This window comes from Mus caroli, unplaced genomic scaffold (assembly GCF_978045245.1).
Source record: "Mus caroli unplaced genomic scaffold, Mus_caroli_1 scaffold_1, whole genome shotgun sequence".
Taxonomy (NCBI): Eukaryota; Metazoa; Chordata; class Mammalia; order Rodentia; family Muridae; genus Mus; species Mus caroli.
The window spans coordinates 149,225,262-149,244,584 of record NW_028227256.1 but is presented as its reverse complement, the minus strand read 5'-3'; the positions used below and the strand labels follow the sequence as shown (position 1 = coordinate 149,244,584).

The 19,323-nt window shown below is 40.8% G+C and overlaps 1 protein-coding gene across 7 annotated transcripts in view; it reads right to left on the bottom strand.

Annotated features, from left to right (window-relative positions):
• The window catches only part of Edem3 (ER degradation enhancing alpha-mannosidase like protein 3), a 66,072-nt gene extending 47,598 nt beyond the window's left edge, over positions 1–18,474 (bottom strand). For all 7 annotated transcript variants that reach the window (XM_085841906.1, XM_085841916.1, XM_085841927.1 and 4 more), the window contains exons 1-4: positions 18,100–18,474; positions 14,077–14,122; positions 3,422–3,522; positions 2,899–2,938 (exon numbers count right to left, since the gene is read on the bottom strand). In XM_085841906.1, coding sequence (XP_085698032.1) covers positions 2,899–2,938; positions 3,422–3,522; positions 14,077–14,122; positions 18,100–18,260 — 348 coding nt within the window. In that variant the 5' untranslated portion in view covers positions 18,261–18,474. The remainder of the gene's footprint in view (positions 1–2,898; positions 2,939–3,421; positions 3,523–14,076; positions 14,123–18,099) is intronic.
• Between the last annotated feature and the right edge of the window lie 849 nt (positions 18,475–19,323).

Here is a 19,323-nt window from a genome sequence, read left to right as displayed (position 1 = left end):
GATGCAGTACTCGAAGTTGCCTTTGACTGCTTTAATCTTTTTCTTTGACAATACTTTGCAGCTTTTTTTCAATTTTGATCTGATCCTACCTTAAATGTGACAGATTCCCTAAGAGTATGTGCCTAAAATGCAAGTAACACTTAGGGTAAGTCTGAATTCAAGGAGAGTGGGGAAGCTGACTGAACTGACTAGTTTCTCTTGCCAGCGTCACATGCATTTAAGCCCCGCAGCAGCAAATGCAGTATGTGCCCTGCCATCTGTCCGTTTGTCTGTCCATCACTTAGGAATGAGACACACCTGCTCTGTCCCCATTGGCCATCCTTTTGCTTATGACCTTGTTAATCTTCTCTGTGGGTTACCTCCTGAGAACTCTTCTCACTTACAGCCACACTTCCCTGCTGCCTATCCCCGGAGCTGCTTCCCTCCAGCATACATCACAAGAGCACCAATGCCAAACTTGCAGACAGAACTTATCTTTGCCTGTGAGTAGCTACAAAACTAATTCTAACAGGTTCTCCATTTTCCCTGTTTCTTTGTCTCCTAACAAGTAACAAAAGGAGAGTCCAGGCTCATCTTTCCCCAGTCTCTCTTACTCTGTTTCAGGAACTGTCGCCTTTTCAGATCCCACAGTAATGTGGATGTACTCGTGCGTGTCTTAGCACCCAATTCTACGACAGCAAGTCGAAGCTAGCACTTTGAACAATTTAAATTTAAAAATTAAACTGTGGCAAGAGGAACTGACTTAACATATGTTACAAACAAAACAAAAGTGGTTGGGCTCTCTACACTAATCCCTACAATCTCTGTTCCATTATCAAATCGTTTAATTACAACACTTTTTAAAAAAATCAAACAAAAGGCAAACAATTAGAAATACTAATACTTGCATTGATTAAAAACATGCAACATAATGTCACCTCTAAATGCAGGCAACCCCATCAAAGTACTATACTTTTTTCCAGTTCTTCTGTTTAAACTCAAAAATACTTGGGATAATGATCAAAATGAACTTGTTTATTCCTAGTGCGATGATGATCTGTAGTTACTTTTGCTATTCCCACTTGAAATTAAGTATTTTACAAAGTAGTATTTCATTTATTGAGGGTGGATGCCTGTGTTTGTGTGTAGGCACAGGTATACCACAGTATACATGACTACATCAGAACAATTTGCATAAGTCAGTTCTCTCCTTCCACCATGTGGGTCCTGCTTGTCAGGTTGTTGGTCGTGGGGGTAAACACACCTTCTGAGCCATCTCACCAGCCCACAATAATTTGTATTTCTAACTAGATCCCAAATAATGCTGTTATTACTAGTCCAGGCATCTTACCTCAAGAACTAATGCCAAATTCTTTTAAAAGGTACAACCTGAAGAATATTATCTTTGTAAGAATTTGTGGCCACCCAATAAGAGAAGTTGATAGATTTTTAAATGTAGAAATGTTATGTAGCATGGAAACACCTTATATCCTTCCTGTCTGAAGATTTTATAAAGCAATAATGACAACCAAAGCCCATAGTCATGAAAATACACTAAGAACTTAGAAATGGGAGGACCTCTGAAGGAATGAAGCTGACAAATGAGGAAGGATGTTACCCTTCTCCAGTGCTCACTCACAGCTCCCATTCCTCATACCATTTGGTCTCCTAGATGACAGCTGTGCATTCAAGAGACTGTACAGCTCCAGGACACATCTTTATGTCTGCTGAGGTAGTTTGTGTGTTTTCTCTCTCTCTTCCCCGTGACCACTAAAGCAGAAATGCAGCATCTAACAGTATCTTTTTCAAAGTTCTTATAATGTAGTTTGCACTTCTTCATTCATCTTGAGTGAAGCTGTGACTATCAAATCTCCAGCCCAGCTGAAAGATCTAAACAGTCAGTTTTCCCCACAGCTACATCCAGGTCAGAGGGAAGCAGGACTGAGGCCTCACCAAAGCAGTCCCACAGCAGTGACCAAGTGGGCCTGTCTCTCTCTCTAAGCTGCTATCACAGTGAGATCTCTGTCCCAAAATTAAAAATGTACTGTTAAGGAAAATACAGAAACACTACCAAGAAGTAAAAGCTTTCTGTTACTTGAATGATATTTTTATCTTATTTTTTAGATTAATCAGCACACAGAGTATTAATTTAAAGTACATAAATTTAAAGTAAAGAAAACGCTTACACAAGCCAACATTCCACAATGGTTCAACAATGGTAAAAACCCTAAACAGACACCATTTCAGACCCACAGCATCTGGAACACACTCTTGCCCCTCTACACCACAAACAACTCTAAAACTAAGACTAATCAACACAATCTCTCGTATCCAGGATGAAAAGAAAAGACAAAGATCCCTGCTGGAAAAAACAACTTTTGCTTGTGCAGTTTCAGCTCAGGTGGAATAGCACCATGGAACAAGGAGAGCAAAGCATTTTTCCAAATTACCTTCTTTCAAAAGCTTTAACTTCCTTTTCCAAAGGGAGGGGGAAATATGTGATCCTATTTCTCGATGAATTATTTGAGTGTTTCTATTATGCTGTGTGACTGTATTTGACAACAATTTTTTATAATTGAGTGAAGTTCAAGCTTTATTAAGAAGCAAAGATTTGTGGGCCGGGCGTGGTGGCGCATGTCTTTAATCCCAGCACTAGGGAGGCAGAGGCAGGTGGATTTCTGAGTTCACGGCCAGCCTGGTCTACAAAGTGAGTTCCAGGACAGCCAGGGCTACACAGAGAAACCCTGTCTCCAAAAACCAAAAAAAAAAAAAAAAAAAAAAAAAAGCAGCAAAGATTTGAACATTTTACGTTCTTACGGCTTCTATTCCATACAAAGTATGCTGGTTACGCTTCCAATACTTGCATGTGGATATCATGAAACTTATAAAATAAGTAATTCCAAGAAAAATGGAACTTACCACAAGAGTGTCCAAAGAATCAATCAGTGTTAGGGAAAACCTAAGAAACAAGTGTAACAAGATCAGTAACACTAGAATTTGAAATGCTCAGTCCATGAACACATAAGCAGAATTATCTACATCCTACTGACTGGTAGTTTTAGTAAGCAGCTGCTCCATATATATGCATTGCAACATGATCAGACAATGACCAAGCAATATGAAACATCCTATGTATCACTGGAGATGAAGAAACTTCACGGGCTCCTTTTAGAACAAAACGTTAAAGCTCAATATTAGGGGTCCTAATCCAGCACCACAAATAAGTTAGTAATCATGAATCAAAACATAACATACATGCACGTGTGCACACACACACAGAGGCATGCATACATACGCATGCAGTGGCACATGTTTAAACAGTCATGTACAATAAGCAAACAAATGAGAAAGGGGTTCGAAGCCCCAGACTGACTGGATTTTCTCGCCTAGCGGGACCCAGCCACGCTGAAGGCCATGCTAGGTGCCTTGTGCTCATACTCACTTTCCCAAGGCGTCATCCACATCGCCCCGGCTGGGCTCCTGGCCTCTGACACGCCCCCGGCAGGTTAAAGGCATGAGCTCATCAGCTGGGTAGGCATGTTCCTACAGGAAAATCGTAACAAGTCACTAAAGAAGTGAGAGAATGGACACACCATTTAGAGAATAGGACTGATACTTAAAGGGTGGACTGTTTACACAATTTGTAGATAATTTAAATTTTTAATTTGAAATGTAATATATGCTTGGAAAAAAAGCATATTAAAATTTGTTTTAAAAACTATTAATCTGGCTGGGCAGTGATGGTGCATACTTTTAATCCCAGCACTCAGGAGGCAGAGGCAGGCGGATCTCTGTGAGTTCACGGCTGGCCTGTCTAAAGAGCAAGTCCCAGGACAGCCAGGGCTGCTCTATCTTGAAAAACAAAAAACAATAACAACAAAACCTGATAATCTGATTTCCCTCCTTGAATCTCACTCTAGAAGTGAGTGGGAGTGGGCTTTGTGTTTCAAAAGCCCACATTAGGCTTAGTCTGTCTGTCTGTCTCTAGCTGCTACTTTCAGATCAGATATGAGCTCTCAGCTACTGCTCAAGCACCATGCTCCACTGTCTGCCAACATGCTTCCGGCAGTGAGAATGAACTCGCCCTCTGACACTGTAAGCAAGCCCCAATTAAATGCTTCCTTTTATAAGCTGCCTTGGCTACGGATGGTGTTACTAAGACAACCTCCTCACCATGCTGGAATGTTTCAGAAATACTTTAATAATGAAATGAAATTATAACTGCTATTTATTGAGTCCATGTTTCTACCATCTATTCTATACATGCAAATAGTTTAATCCTCTGAAGGAGATTCAATTGTCTTTGTTTCATAGGGAGGACCCAGGGACATCACATAAGCCTAGGTTGAGCAGCTGCCCTGATGAATCCAGAATTTAAACCCAGGTCACCTGACTGAGGAGCCCACACCCTGCACAGTATGCATACATTTATTTATTCCTGTATGGGTAAACATGGAGGATGAGTTAACAAACAGCTGTGGACATATTCACCTTTCATATATGTAATATTTATGTGGATCACTTAAAAATAAGTATGAGTCAAGGAGATAATGAATTTTTGATAGCTATTACCAAGCAGGGTATCAATTTACTATTTATTTCACTCAGTATGAAATGATCGATGCTTTGTATTTTGCCAATCTTCTGGGTTAAGAAAAAAATGCTCCAGTACTAAGAAGGATACACATATTCTTATATTAGTCACTCTGGGAAAAGGCCTGTTTTTATCATTTATTTTTTAAAGGCGACTTCTAGTACCAAAAGAAATTCAAAAAACATGATTTGTTATAAGCAATAAAATATCTTTTATCTTTCCTTTGTTTAGTTTTTAATTTCTTTTTGTAGTGTTTTCACTATAAGCTTTAAGTAGGCAAATCTATTCATTTCTTCCTTCATGGTTTCTGGGTTCCAGGAATGCTACACCAGGCTACTCTGGGCCCTAGACACATTACTCATACACATTTACATACACTCATACATGCACACACACATATATATGTACACACATATATGTGTATACACACATATATACACACACTCTAAAATTGTTTTCTCTACATGGAATTTACTTTGTTTCAAATGTTTAATGCTATTCGTTCCCCCAAATGTCAATTTTATAAAGTCTGCTTTTTAAAGAATTCATTCTTTCTCATTTATATGAAATATATTGGCCAAATTATCAATGTAATTTAAGAAACTGGTTATGACAAAGGGTTAAAGATGTCAGAGAAAGTAATCCTACAAAGGAAATTCTAGACATATTTCATGACACTAAGAGAGCAAAGTATCAAATGTCTGACATCCATCCAGAATTAGAAGGGACTGGAAGGACTCCCCACACCAGGGACGACACTTGCCCTGGATCTCAGGAGAGCAAGCACTGCCTGACACAACAGCAAAGGGCTTACTTTCCACTTTTTAATACTTTAAATATTAAAAATGCTAACTATGCTGGGCGTGGTGGCGCACGCTTTTAATCCCAGCACTCGGGAGGCAGAGGCAGGCGGATTTCTGAGTTCGAGGCCAGCCTGGTCTACAAAGTGAGTTCCAGGACAGCCAGGGCTATACAGAGAAACCCTGTCTCGAAAAACAAAAACAAAAACAAAAACAAAAAAAAAATGCTAACTATTAGATTCGCTACTCTTCACTTTTCTCTGTACCCATCAGAGAATGTTGAGGAACACCACGTGTTTGGTGTTCTGTCTCTATTGCTCTTCTGCTATATACTATGAGTTTGGAGTCTAGGTAACAAAGGTGCATGAGAGACATAGAGAGACTCACACACACAACTGGAAATATTGCTGCTGAACTTTAAGAATTAAGAACTGTGCAGGCAGTTGAGTAATAAAACAAGTCACACACAGCACACACATCAGACTACTAATGAACACAGAAATACCCAGCAAGTGCAAACAGACTGCAGAACTGCGTCTTCAAGTTTCTGAAGGAAAGAAAACATGTCTGTCTTAAGCATTCCAGACTGTTCAGAAGTTCTCCAAGTTATGTAAAGGAGGAGACAACCTACCACCTATAGAGAAATACAACACCTATGACACCTTCAAACCCAGGACACTTGCTGAAGAAATCAGACAACCAAGGCAAAAATCACAATCAAAACTCAGGCAAGAGGAATAATAGAGGGATGTGGGTCAGCCCCCCTTGAGGATTCTAACACTATCCATCTGGGGACTGTTCCCAGACCACAGTGTGAATATGAGGAACCTTCAAAGCTCTTTGCCGAAGTCTCAATTATGGGAGACGGAAAGATGGAGCAGCAGTGAAAAGCACTTTGTTTGTCCTGGTTAGTTTCTGTCAACATGACCCAAGTTACAGTCATTTTTTATGAGGGATTCTCAATTGAGAAAATGTGTCTGTAGGGTTTGCTTTTAGGCACGTCTGTAGTGCGTTTTCCAATTATGGTTGGTCTGAGCGGGCCCAGCTCACTAGAGTTGGTACTGCTGTGGGCAGGAGGTCCTTGGAGTATAAGAAAGCAGGCTGAGCAAGCCAGGAAGCGGCACTCTGCCTGTGCATCAGTTCCCACCTCCAGTTCCTGCCCTGACATTCCTGGATGATACACTGTCAGAACAAAATAAATCCTTTCCTCTCCAAACTGCTTTTGGACATAGTGTTCTATCACAGCAGTAGAACCAGACTAAACAATTGCTTGTCCAAAGGACCCAGATTCAGTTCCTGGCATCTGCAGGGTGGCTCACCACCACCTTTAACTCCAGTTCTAGGAATCTAGCACCCTCTTCTGGCTTTCAAGGATACTGCATGAACATGGTGCATACATGTGGGGGAAAAACATTTATACACATAAAAATAAATCTTTTTTAAATTCTAAAGTTTCCTATACACATGAGTATGTGGTTACAGTCATCAACACTGTTTATACTTCTTAGCCTACTTTTTAGAAAAATTGAATGTTCCATGATGATTCATCCTGAGATGGTTCTAGGCAACAAATATTTTGACATATTTGGAATCCATGTACAGTCACTACATTCTGGATCTCAAACTATATTTTTTAATTTTTAATAATACACACTTTCAGCATAAATTCTTAATTAATTTTATGTGTCAATCTCAATACAACCAATTCTCCAGAATGCTTACAATTTGATTACTTTGTTTTATATTTAACACATGTAAGTTATAAAAGTTAAAAAAAAAAGTTTTAAATTGCTTTAATAGTTTTAAAGTTATTTTGTAAAAAAGACAAAATATTATTAATTTGATGGCAAAAAGTTCCTTACTATTTTAAGCTACTGTTTAGAAACCTCACACTACTATTTTTAGAGTTCTAGAAAACAAAAACACAAATGCTTTTATCTGAAATTAAAATTGAACTCCAAATTAAAAATGAAAATTCAAATCCTGAACCTATCTAGATAATAAAAATATCCATAGCAAGTACAAGGCAGAATAATCAAAGTAGCTCTGAGCTAAGGTGTAAAAATACTTCATACCCTTTGTCTGAAGATTAAAGGTAAAAATAAAACCATAGCCTTTCTTCAGGTTAACCACAAAGCACACTCCAGAGAGTTTGCATAAGGCCAGAGCAAGGAATACGTGTCAACAAACAGCTGCAGCAGGCTTCAGACAGCTGTGTGAAGCACAGTAAAGTCTCCTCTTCACATGTTGATACAACCAAGAGTCAGGATAACACTTAACAATTAATTATAAGTCAGAAATGAAACTTAGGTGATGCAGAGTCTGACAGAAACTACGTAGAAAATGCACCAGACTAGAAGCACAGGAGAAAAAAGAAATTACAAACACAAGCTAGTAGATTCTCCACAATAGACTCTCAATTTACCATGGCTTTGAGGCGATAAACTCATCTATACAGAATCAAGTCAAAACGCCAGCCCAAAGACGTTTTAGTAACACTTATTATCTGTTAGGTAAAGGAAGGGCATTTTATCCTACTAAAAACAACTAAAATCATTAATCATATTATAGAGCCTAAGTAGGTAGAAAAATATTCATAGATTAAAGACTTAATATTAAGACATCAGTTCTCAGCCAGGTAGCAGTGAGGCACAACTTTAATCCCAGAGTGCAGGAGGCAGGAGCAAGTGGATCTCTGTGAGTTCAAGGCTTGGTCTACAAAGTAAGTTCCAGGCCAGCCAGGGCTGTTACACAGAGAAGCCCTGTCTCAGAAAAAAAAAAAAAGTAAGAAAAAACAGAAATCAATTCTCTACAAAAGCTACATATTGGGTATTAGGGCACACACCTGAAATCTCAGCACTTGGAATTAAGAGGGAGAAGGATCAGAGGTTCAAGGTGATCTTTGACTACACGGTAAATTCAAGACTCTTTCTCAGAAAAAGAAGAGAGAAAAAAAAGAAATTCTCTCCAAATTGTTCTATTGACTCAACACACCCCAAACAAAAGCTGGTGACTGTTTGGGTAGAAATTGGCAATATGGTCTTGAATTTTACATAGAAATGCAAAAAAAAAATCTAAAATAGCCAAAAACAGTCCTGGAAAAGAAAAGCAAAGCTAGCAATTCACACTGCTGAGCTGAGAATGCATCTCAAGGTTACAAAAAGTAGGCCAGTGTGACATTGGTCTAAAGGAGCAACAACAAACAGAGTGTAGAGAGACCCATCTACCTACTCACACACACACACACACACACACACACACACACACACACACAGAGTCAAAACAAAGCATTTCTTTTCACACAGGTGTCAGAGAAATTGAACAGGAGCAGGCAGCTCATTACAACAATGCTGGTTTAATAACTAGACAGTCACATGTGAAAAAACTGCAAGTCAACATTTATCTCATCATACGCAAAAACAAGGCATAAGTCTAAGTGAATAAACTAAAGCTATAAAAACATTAGAAGCAAAAAAAATTAAGTTTTGTGACCTTGGACTTGGAAAGGTTTTGTTTGTTTTTAGGAGACTATAAAAGTTTGATTTTTTTAAATAAAAAATTAAATCAGACTTGATCACTTTTAAATTATTTTACTTCAAACATCACTGTTAGGGAAATTAAAATTCAAAGTACCAACTAAAAAATATCCATAAAACATGATAAAGATTTCACACCTAGGTTATAAAATGATTTTTACAACTCAGCAATAACAGGACAAAGGACTTGATTTTAAAATGAAAAAATAATTGAAACAGATGCTTTTTCAAGAAAGATACATGAACAAAAAATAAATGCATGGGAAGATTTTCAACCACATTAGTCACAGGAAAAGTGAAACACTACCACACACCCACTAGAACAGCTAAAATTAAAAGATGTGAAAATGGCAGTCCTTGAGAGGATGTGTAGTAACTGAACGCATGCACTGCTGGTGGGAAATGCAAACTGAAAGCTGTGACGTCTGTTCCACACTCAAACTCACACTCACAGATGACCTGGCACCCTCCATAAACACTCTGTCCCTAGGTTCATCTTTTTGATGAACAAGTGATTAAAAAGAAAAGCCGACTATAGAGCTTCAGACGGGAAGACAGTGCTCTAGCCCAGTGGGTCTCCACCTTGCTAACGCTGTGACCATGCAATCCTGACAATGTGGGGACCTCCAACCATGAGGCAGGTTTCGTTGCTACTTCATAACTGTTATTGTGTCACTGTTATGAATTTTAATGTAAATATCTGATATTTACATTAGGCAACAACTGTGAAAGGTCGTTTAACCCCCAAATGGATCTCAACACTCAGGTTGAAAACCGCTGTTCTAGAGACAAATGCCTTGGAACTGCATTTCTAAAAGTGACTACAACATGTGTTGTGCATACTTTGTAAAATAAAATTTTAAAGGGGGAGTAGATGGACATAAATCTGGAACTCCAAAGTAATGAATTTAAAATGCATAAAAATCTAAAATAGGTCTTACGGCTTAATGATGAAAGTTACTCAATTGGGTGTGATGGTGCACAGCCCTAATCTTAGCACTTGAGAGGCTGATGCCCAAGTTTGAGGTCAGCCAGTGCTACACAGAGAGTTCAAAGCCACATACGGAAACAATCTCAAAACAAACAAAAAGCTTATTTCAGGAAACCCAACTTAAAGTGACTGTAGAATTAGGCGGAATCTACCAGCTGAAGGAAAGGGTGCTCTCTAGCTCTTTCAAATTCTATATGTAATATTTAGAGGTCTTCAAAAGAACATGTTCTGCATACAACAGTTGGATTGCCCAGAGTAGCCAGGATAAACCCTGAGAATCAGATATCATAAGCAGGAACAGCCCTGGTACATATTATATCATCTGTATTACTGTGCAAATTTAACTTAGTACAAACATGCAAAACCTGTTACGAGAAGCCTTAGAGTAACTATGGTCTAGGGCTAAGTAAAATTATGCAAGAACTGCCAAAATAAACACCAAATTTCATGTGATTTGGAGAAAAGAGAAAGCCATCTGTGCAGTTAGTTCACCGATGGGACAGTTAGTTCCACCACTGTCTGATGGGACTAGAGATCTGTCAAACAATCATTAGAATGTTACTAGCCATGGCAATCACACAGAAATCAGAGAATGTCTTAGGATAACTCCAGGGATCGCAGAGAGGTAGTAATCTACTCAGAGCTGGCAAGATGTTCTATCAAGAAACAGTACATGGAGAATCTTGTATTTCATTAGCAGATAGAAAAATGAGTTCAAAGAGCACATGCCCAGACAGTGACAGAAGTGTGAGCTGAGAAGTTCTCTGTTCAACCTAGACACACAACTGGGTTCAAATCTAGATGAATTTTAGGAGAGAATTTTCTCTTTTGCTGGTTGTTGGTTTGGTTTTTTTGTTTTTTGGTTTTTGGGGTTTTTTTTTGGTTTTTTGGGGTTTTTTTTGAGACAGAGTTTCTTTGTGTAGCCGTGTCTGTCCTGGAATTCACACTCTGTAGACCAGGCTGGCCTCGAACTCAGAAATCCTCCTGCCCCCACCTCCCAAGTGCTGGGATTAAAGGTGTGTGCCACCCCTGCCCAGCTTGAGACAGGGTCTTAATCCTGGTTGGCCTAAATCTTGCTGTATAGACCAAGCTGTGCTGGAACTTGTAGCAATCCTCCTGCCTCTGCCTTTTAAATATTGGGATTGGAGATGTGTGACACTACATTCAGCTTACAAGAGAAATTTCCATCTCTGCCAAATCATACTTAAGTTCTAATTACCAGTCGCACTTACACCCAGTGCTTCGGAATACTTGCCAGATACTAGCTCTAATGAGGCAACCTGTGTAAAATGAAGACAGACTTGCCTGCCCAAGAATGTAAGGCTGGTAAAGAACTGACTTCATTTTACACTGATAAGAAACCAGGCTGAGATCAGGTGACCCTCCTTCCCTTCTTAACCAGGCTGGTAGGGGGCAGAGCTCCGTAGGGTAATCTTCTTCCAGGTCTCAAGTCCATGGTCATAACTACTTCATACTGCCCATCTTTAGAAAATACCACTTGCCGGGCGTGGTGGCTCATGCCTTTAATCCCAGCACTCGGGAGGCAGAGGCAGGCGGATTTCTGAGTTCGAGGCCAGCCTGGTCTACAAAGTGAGGGCCAGGACAACCAGGGCTACACAGAGAAACCCTGTCTCGAAAAACCAAAAAAAAAAAGAAAATACCACTTTCTTCCCGTGGGAGCCAAGAAGATTCAAGGAGATGTTGTAGCCTGCAGTATGTAGAACAGACTGAGGAGCAACACTGCACACAACTCGTGAGAAATGAGGGCAAGCTCTCTACATTATTAAAAGCCTATCCAGTAGCAGGCACTTAACATTTAACATAGGCAGCCAATACAAGAAGTTTATGGATCCTGAAATCCTCCATAACTTTCCATTTTAAAAGAAGTTTATTAAGTTTTTTCTTTACTTTAGAAGGCAAAATATATTAAAATAATCAAATGCAAAAATATGTCTGATTTCATTTTCACAAAAAATCAATCTAGTTCTTTAAAAAATATTTAATAAGTACTTAGGTGTTCAAGTACCATCCTAAGCACAAGACATATAAAAAACGACTTTATTAAAAATTAATTATAAAGAAGGGTGTCTCTGTTTTAAAGTCTTATGGTCTCCAACAGTCCTCTCCAATGATCCCCATTCTACAAGACCTGACTCAAAGGAGTTAACTTATCAGGTTAGGATCTAAGTGAAGAAAAACCAACACAGAGCTGCCATCCAACCCATACGTAGTTACTTATAGCAAAGTTACCCACGTAGGTTACATTAGGAATTGGGTCATGAAGTCTTGTGAGGGCTGTCCTTGATGCCCACTCTATCACAAACCCATTGAATACATATCCATAGACGTTCTGCTGTACACTTAGAGGGGTGGGGGGTATATTAAAGATACCATACTTTATAAAGAGAAGTTTCTAAGGACTTGGAAGCTCGGTCAGTAAAGTGCTTGTCCCACAAGCATGAAGACCTGAGCTCAGATTCCTGAGAACCTACACAAAAAGCCGGACATGGCAATTCATGCTAGTGATGTCAGCACTGGGGAGGCAGAGAAAGGAGGACCCCTGGGCTTGCCAGTCTAGCCAGAGTGTGAGTCAGCTTCAGCATCAGTGAGACCTTGTCTCAAAATACAAGGGGCACAGCAACTGAGGGAAAGATCCAGTGCCAATCTCTGTCTACCATGCACACACGTGAACACACACGTGAACAGATATATACACTCAGTGAATATAATCTTTAAGGAGAGGGCCCTACTTAGAGTAAAATGTGGTAAATCCATTTGGCTGTCTCCTATTTTACTCAACTTTGGAATCAAAAGTTTACTTGCATGAGCTGGCTACATGAGCTGGGGGTCTTGTTGGGGTCTTGTTAGGGGTCCATTTGGCTATTTCTATACCATAACTAGCCTCAACTTGTTCAATTACACTTCCCCTAAACAAAATTCATGAGTAAATGATTCTGAAAGAAATACTAGAGGAGTAGCTACTGTTACACTGAGCAGTAAGTTTAAAACCACGTTTTCAGTGTTTACACCCAAAGCCTCCTAACAATCGGGTTCTAGAAAACCTACAGAAAGTCAAGCCTCGCTCTAGCCAAGCGATGGTAAAAGAGAAGGCGGCTATCAAATATGAAATTAAAATATAAAAACAGGGCCTGGGAGAGAACAGGTGGCTGAGAGCATTCACTGCCCTTCCAGAAGACCTGACTTTCACTCCTAGCGCGCACTCTGGGTGGCTCCCAACCTTGTCTGTCACTCCTAGCCACTGGAGGCTTTCTTCTGGCCTCTGTGAGCATTCACACACAGACATATATAAAAAAATAAAAAATAAAGAAAGAAAGAAAGAAAATACAAAAATATATAAAGGGACTAATGATATTGATATGTAATGATATCTGTCCTATATAAGTGAAAATAGATTTACTGAATCGAGTGGAAAGTATCTTTAAAAGAATTAGAGTTAGCGCTCTGTCAAATTTTGCTAACTATACTTTATTAGGCTATAATCATAGGAAATCTCCTGGTATATTTTAAATGCAAAAACAAGGAAATGAGAAGAAATTTTCAGCATAACTTGATTAAACTCTTTATAAAATTATAGAAATTTTTATGCAAAACTTCCTTTTGAACTCTTAAAATTTGCTTGCTATGTTCTCTCCCATTCTGTACCACAGAGCCTGCTTCTCTTCCTGAACAGTGGAAGCTGCCACTGCATCTCACAGTAGCTCTGAAACTTTTAAATACTGGCTCAGCAGAAAGCAAAATGCGTAATTCAGAGTCCACATCAAAACGTTTGGACGTGAGCTAGGTGATATTATCTCTAATGCAATGGTTTGCTTCATAGGTCTGTACAGTAAGTTGTAGTTTTCCTAAAGGACATCCCTTACAGCCAGACACAACATCTTTTTCCTCTTTACCTATGTACATTGTCAACTGCTGCCAGAACCAAAGTAAACTGCTTACACACAAAGTTTCATGATCTGCTTTCAATTTCTTACCTACTCAATAAATTGATTCCATATGAATCGCCAACAGGAATGCACTGCTAGCTTACATTTGTCCTGCTTTTTTAAAAAAGCTTTATTTAAAAATATACATTAGTAATTCAGGTTTCAAAACTTCCCAGTTACCTGTGTATAGTTAGCTCATATAAGCGGTATGCACAGATAGCTTCATACTTACCATATAGTTGCCATAAGCATGATCAAACATTTCCAGGACTTGATTTCTAATTGTGAAAAAAACAGAGAGGGAGAAAAGTTATTGTATATTCTATCTACTGTACTTCAGGAACATAATTCTCCCTCATAAAAGCACACTAATAAAAACATAAAACAAGCTAGGATACCACAAAGAGAGTAGAGTAATAAGCCTCTCTTACCTCACCACAAGGAACTGGGCCAAGATTTTACTAGTCCTAGACCTGGCAATTTATATAAAACTTCTGGGTTTTTTTTTTCCTAAGAAAACTATTGAATGATCCATGTCAGAATGGCAGAGAAGGAAAGCAGGTCTTGAAAAAACCACTACCATTATTAACATAATTATGTAACTTACTCTTGGAGTGGGGCGTTTCTAGACAACTCAAAGCAATAGTTATTAGCACCATTTACTGCTTAGTCTATGGAGTCTACTAAGGGCAGTAGGGGAGGGGGTATACCATTATGAAATAAAGACATTTTCTCAAGCCTTTGCCTTGCCCGTTAAACTGAGTAAAACCACTCATGCCTAGTTAAGTGCATACTGTATACACTTTCTAATGTGCTCTGCTCTCTTCAGAGCACTCTCAAAAAATAGAATTCACTTCAAAAGTAAAAATTCTAAGGCTCAGAAGGGAGTTAGAAGGGAGACTTCTAGCTCTCAGGAGGTTAGGGCCGAGGCTGATCCTTAAACAGGAAGCAGAGAAGGGAGGGAGAAAAGAGGAGAGAGAGACTTGTATCAACTTCCAATACAGCTGTTTGAAATGGAGGTTTCAGGTGCCCAAACCAGAGTCTCAGAAACTGAGAAATAAGTCTTACAATGAAGTGTAATTACAAAAGCTAATGTGAGAGCCAGACAGGGCCAAATCCAATAACTAGCAAAGGAAAACACTGAAGCAAGTCTTAAACTAGCACTTCTCCTCCCAACGTTCCAGATCCTAAAATCAGGGACAGAAAAGGTAGTAAAGACAGTGACTGGCTCGATTTCCCCTTCCTATTGTACTACACTGCCACCTTCAGAACAGTAAAAGATGACTGTTGAGAACAGTGAAGCTTACAGGCAGGAAAGATCTAACATCCAGATCCTGGCTGTAATGACCAGCAAGGTCAAGCATCCTTCATTTTGATGACCTAGATACGTCCTGGCAACTTTTATGACTATTTTAAAACACTTACCCATAAAAACAAGTCCTTGGTGGCAAGATGGTTCGTTGGGTAAAGGCACTTGCCGCAGAGCCTGCCAATCTGAGTTTGATCCCAAGAACCCACGTGGTGGAGAGAGATAACCAATTCCTGCATGTTGTTCTGTGACTCCACGTGTCATGGCACACTTGCACACTGGCAAATGTAGTTTTAAAATTCTTCCTGGGACTGGAGAGATGGCTCAGCGGTTAGGAGCACTGACTGCTCTTCCAGAGGTCCTGAGTTCAATTCCCAGCAACCACATGGTGGCTCTAAAATATCTGTAATGGGATCTGATGCCCTCTTCTGGTGTGTCTGAAGACAGGCAGTATATTCATATACATAAAATAAATAAAATCATTCTAAAAAAAAAATCTTCCTACTATTGTGTTAAAATATTGTACATTTACACAGATCCAGAGAATTTCAGAATATTAAGCATTATCTTAGAGAATTCCTCATCTTGCAAATGATAACAATCTCTCAAACATCTTTAAAGTCAAGGCCCCACAAAACCTGCAAGTACTAACATAAAAACGGGATATGCTAACTTTTCCTTCTCTGAAGTAGAATAAATGTTTGATTAATATCAAGAAGGGAAATCTCTTGTCTCTGGGAATGCTACAGCCTAGAGGTGGATCACAGGTTTTAAAACCTCTAACTGGCTAACTCAACTTTGAGAGCTGTCAATTTTCCAAATTATGAGTAAATTATGATTGCATACGAGGGCACACTTTCATCTCTGCAACAACCAGCAAGTCCCATGACATCAACTTCAAAGTGGACCTAGCTACAGAAAGGCACAGTGACTGTATTCAACTGTTAAAAAGTCTCTATGGTTTTATATCAACTTAGTAACTGTATAAGACATATTGGAAATCTGATCCTCCCCATTTAAAAATGTTTTTCATTCCAAAATAATTTCTAAAAATGGTTTTCTAAAGTCACCCTGCCTCCCAACATCAATAGAGAAAGCACTGGTTTATATTCTCTGTTAACTAAAAATATTAGCAAGATCACTTCTCCTGAAAATAATTTTTCCCTGACAGACTACATATGATCAGATATTTGAGTGCAAGCAACTGAGCAGCTGTTCACAATTCCAGTGGGGGGGGGGGGCAGAAGGTGGGGGGAGGGATGGGTTGGAGGGGGGTGGAGAGGGCAGGGGGCAGGGGGGTACAGCTTGGTTTTTTTGAGACTGAACCTGGCAACCCAATGACTCATATAGAAATTTTAATAAGAATGTCAAAGAAAATATTTGCAGCCATAATAGAAATACTTCCCCTCCCCCCAAATCTTAAGGAAGTACAGCACTGTACAGACTGTGAACTGTGAGATCAGACATAGGTTAAAAAATATAAATGTAACAAAAACCCACAAACCTGACCAGCTTTGAGACTCTGAGCAAGTTAACCTTGAATCCCAATGTCCTCATTTGCACAGTGGAGATAGCATCCACCTTGCGATGGAATAACAGTTTTAGAGATGGCATGAGTTAAATGCCAACAAAGTGGGAACATCTTTAAAATGTCACAAAATAATACATTAAACTTATAAAGGAAAAGGCAAGAGTCTAGAATTCACTGGTAATTTTGTTTGAATAGATAACACTTCGTCTTCTTTTGCTCACCTTTTTATTTGCTCTTTGATGAAAAAATTAGTATAGCTCTTTTGCAATGGCGGAAGTAAAGAAGCATCTACGTCAGAACCTAATGGCTCCACCTCCCTTTGTGGGATAAGTTACCTGTTATTTTTTCCTGAGTTCAGGCAACTAATTTTTTCTTATAAAATAATGTTTTCTATTTATATATTACCCTACAACTTGCTTTAGTACAGAACTCTTTCTAAATGTATGACCCCCCCCCAGCCTGTTCTGTTCTGTCAAAATGCACCCCTTGATACACTTATCTCTAATTGTGTCTTTACTTCTGTAGGATAGATTCTCCAGGGAAAGAAATGAATCAAAGAGCAAGAACAATTTAAAATTCTGGAGTTGGTGTCAATAAGTCACGTGGTCTACATCCCCACCAGTTTTCTCACCTCTTCACTAATCAGTAGTGCATTCTAGTGTTCTGTACTAACTAACCAGACAAGCAAAACCCACCCACTTCACTGTTTTAATAAGCATCTTTCGCAGTCAACTCGCCGTGCTACTGACAGGCACACATTTCCTCTCCTCTCACTTAACTTCACGGTTTTGCCAATTTCCAGAGATTCTCCACTTCGTTCTTAGTCACTTGTGCCACTTCGGATGTAGTCGAATTACTGGATTAAATGCTATAAATAGTGTTTTGGAACACTTTTAAGCCTCATAAAACTACTCTAAGGGGGTACACTTAATCGAGGCCTCTGAATAGCATCAAATCGCCTGCTCTAGTTCACAAATGCCGTTTAGGAAAGAAAACACAGCAAGGGGGATAGTGAAGTCTGAAAAGTTCAAGTTCCGGTGAACGCCCCTTTTCCTTTAACAGGTGTAAGCACCGCAACATTTTCCCGCTGGGAGCTCACTTGGGTGAGACATCCAACCCTGCCTCCGCCACCCAGGCGGTAGCCCCTCCACCAGCCCCTGACATAGCAGAGGCGCTGACACAACACTACATATGTCACAGGCTGCCCAGGAGACACTCGACAGCCCCCGAGGTCACATCCCGGGGATCAGCTCCCATCGTCCTGGACCCCGTCCACCGCACCGAGGTCCTCCAGCCTCACCAGCTGTTACAGTCACCACAGAAAAAGTCCACAGTGCGCCGGGGGCGCAATGACAGACACCTCCACTGCTGGCAGCCGCGCGAGGAAACCCACCCGGACAGCCACGCACCCTTACCCAAGCTTCTGCTTCTCTTCCCTACTCATGGGCGCGGCCCCTGCCGTGCACACGAACGTGGCCAACACCAGACAGAGCGCGGCCGTCGCTGCCACCAGGCTCCATGACGCTCGCTGGGGGACCCGGCACCCACAGCCCCGGCAGCCGCCGGCTTTGCTCATGGCCCCGTGGTTCCGCGCACGCGCAGCTGCTACACCGGCACGGTGGGCCACATTGCGGGCTGCCGGCGGCGAGGAGGCTGCGAGCCGTGTCGAGGGCGGACTGTGGAGTGAGGCTGGCGGCCGCCGGCGCCAAACTGTTTGCCGAAGTCACCGAGCCGGTCCCCCAGCGCCAGCGCTGCCACCACCCTCCGCCCTCCACGGCTCGGAGCACCGCCCCCAGCTTTCCGGTGTCGTAGTCTAGGAAACCGCCTCCCCAAGGCTACTTCCGGGTAGAGCCGAAGTGAGATAGCCTCGGGACCAATGGAGACAGCCTCGGAGAGGGGCTGGCCGCAGCTACAGGACCGAGCATTGGCCCAGAGAAGCGGGACGTGGACAAAAGGCGGGACTGGGCAGGGAGCTGTCCCTTCGACCCACCTCCGACCCCAGGAGTTGCCACCTAGGAACTACTAGTCCCAAGGTGCACCGCTTCCTCCAGCTTGACTACAGACCTACGCGCAGGCGCCTTGCTAGATTTCTGCCTAGTAGCGCCCTGCGTTCTGGGACTTGTAGTCCAATTCGGTAAAGGCCACGCAGGTTCCAGGCGTTCTGTGTTCCGCAAGACCTTTGGCCAACCCTACCTCGTCGCTGCCCAGTCCTTGAGACTCGTGAGTGCTTTGCCATTCTCTTCCTGAAGATGTTTTATTTTTTCCTGAGAGCTGACAGAATGAGACTTGCCCCCAGGTCGGTACCGAATGCCTGGGTGAACAGGGAGAATATTCTTCTGCCCTCGAGGAAATGATAAAAAGTAAATAAATAAATAAAAATAAAAGAAAATAAAAACTAGGAAATGAACAACAGCTAAATGACTCGAACCTTTGACGACCATGTGAGAGTTTTACTTTCATTAGCGCATATACTCAACTCTAATATGTATATGTCGTCCTTCTACTTTTGCACACGTAGCTTGAACTTTTGCACAAAGGCTTGAAGAAGTTAGCAAACACTAATCTAACTCCTGGATTACTCCTCTAATTCAGTACCCCAGCAACTAAGCAGGATACTCAAACTGAAGGAGGCCAAGCAA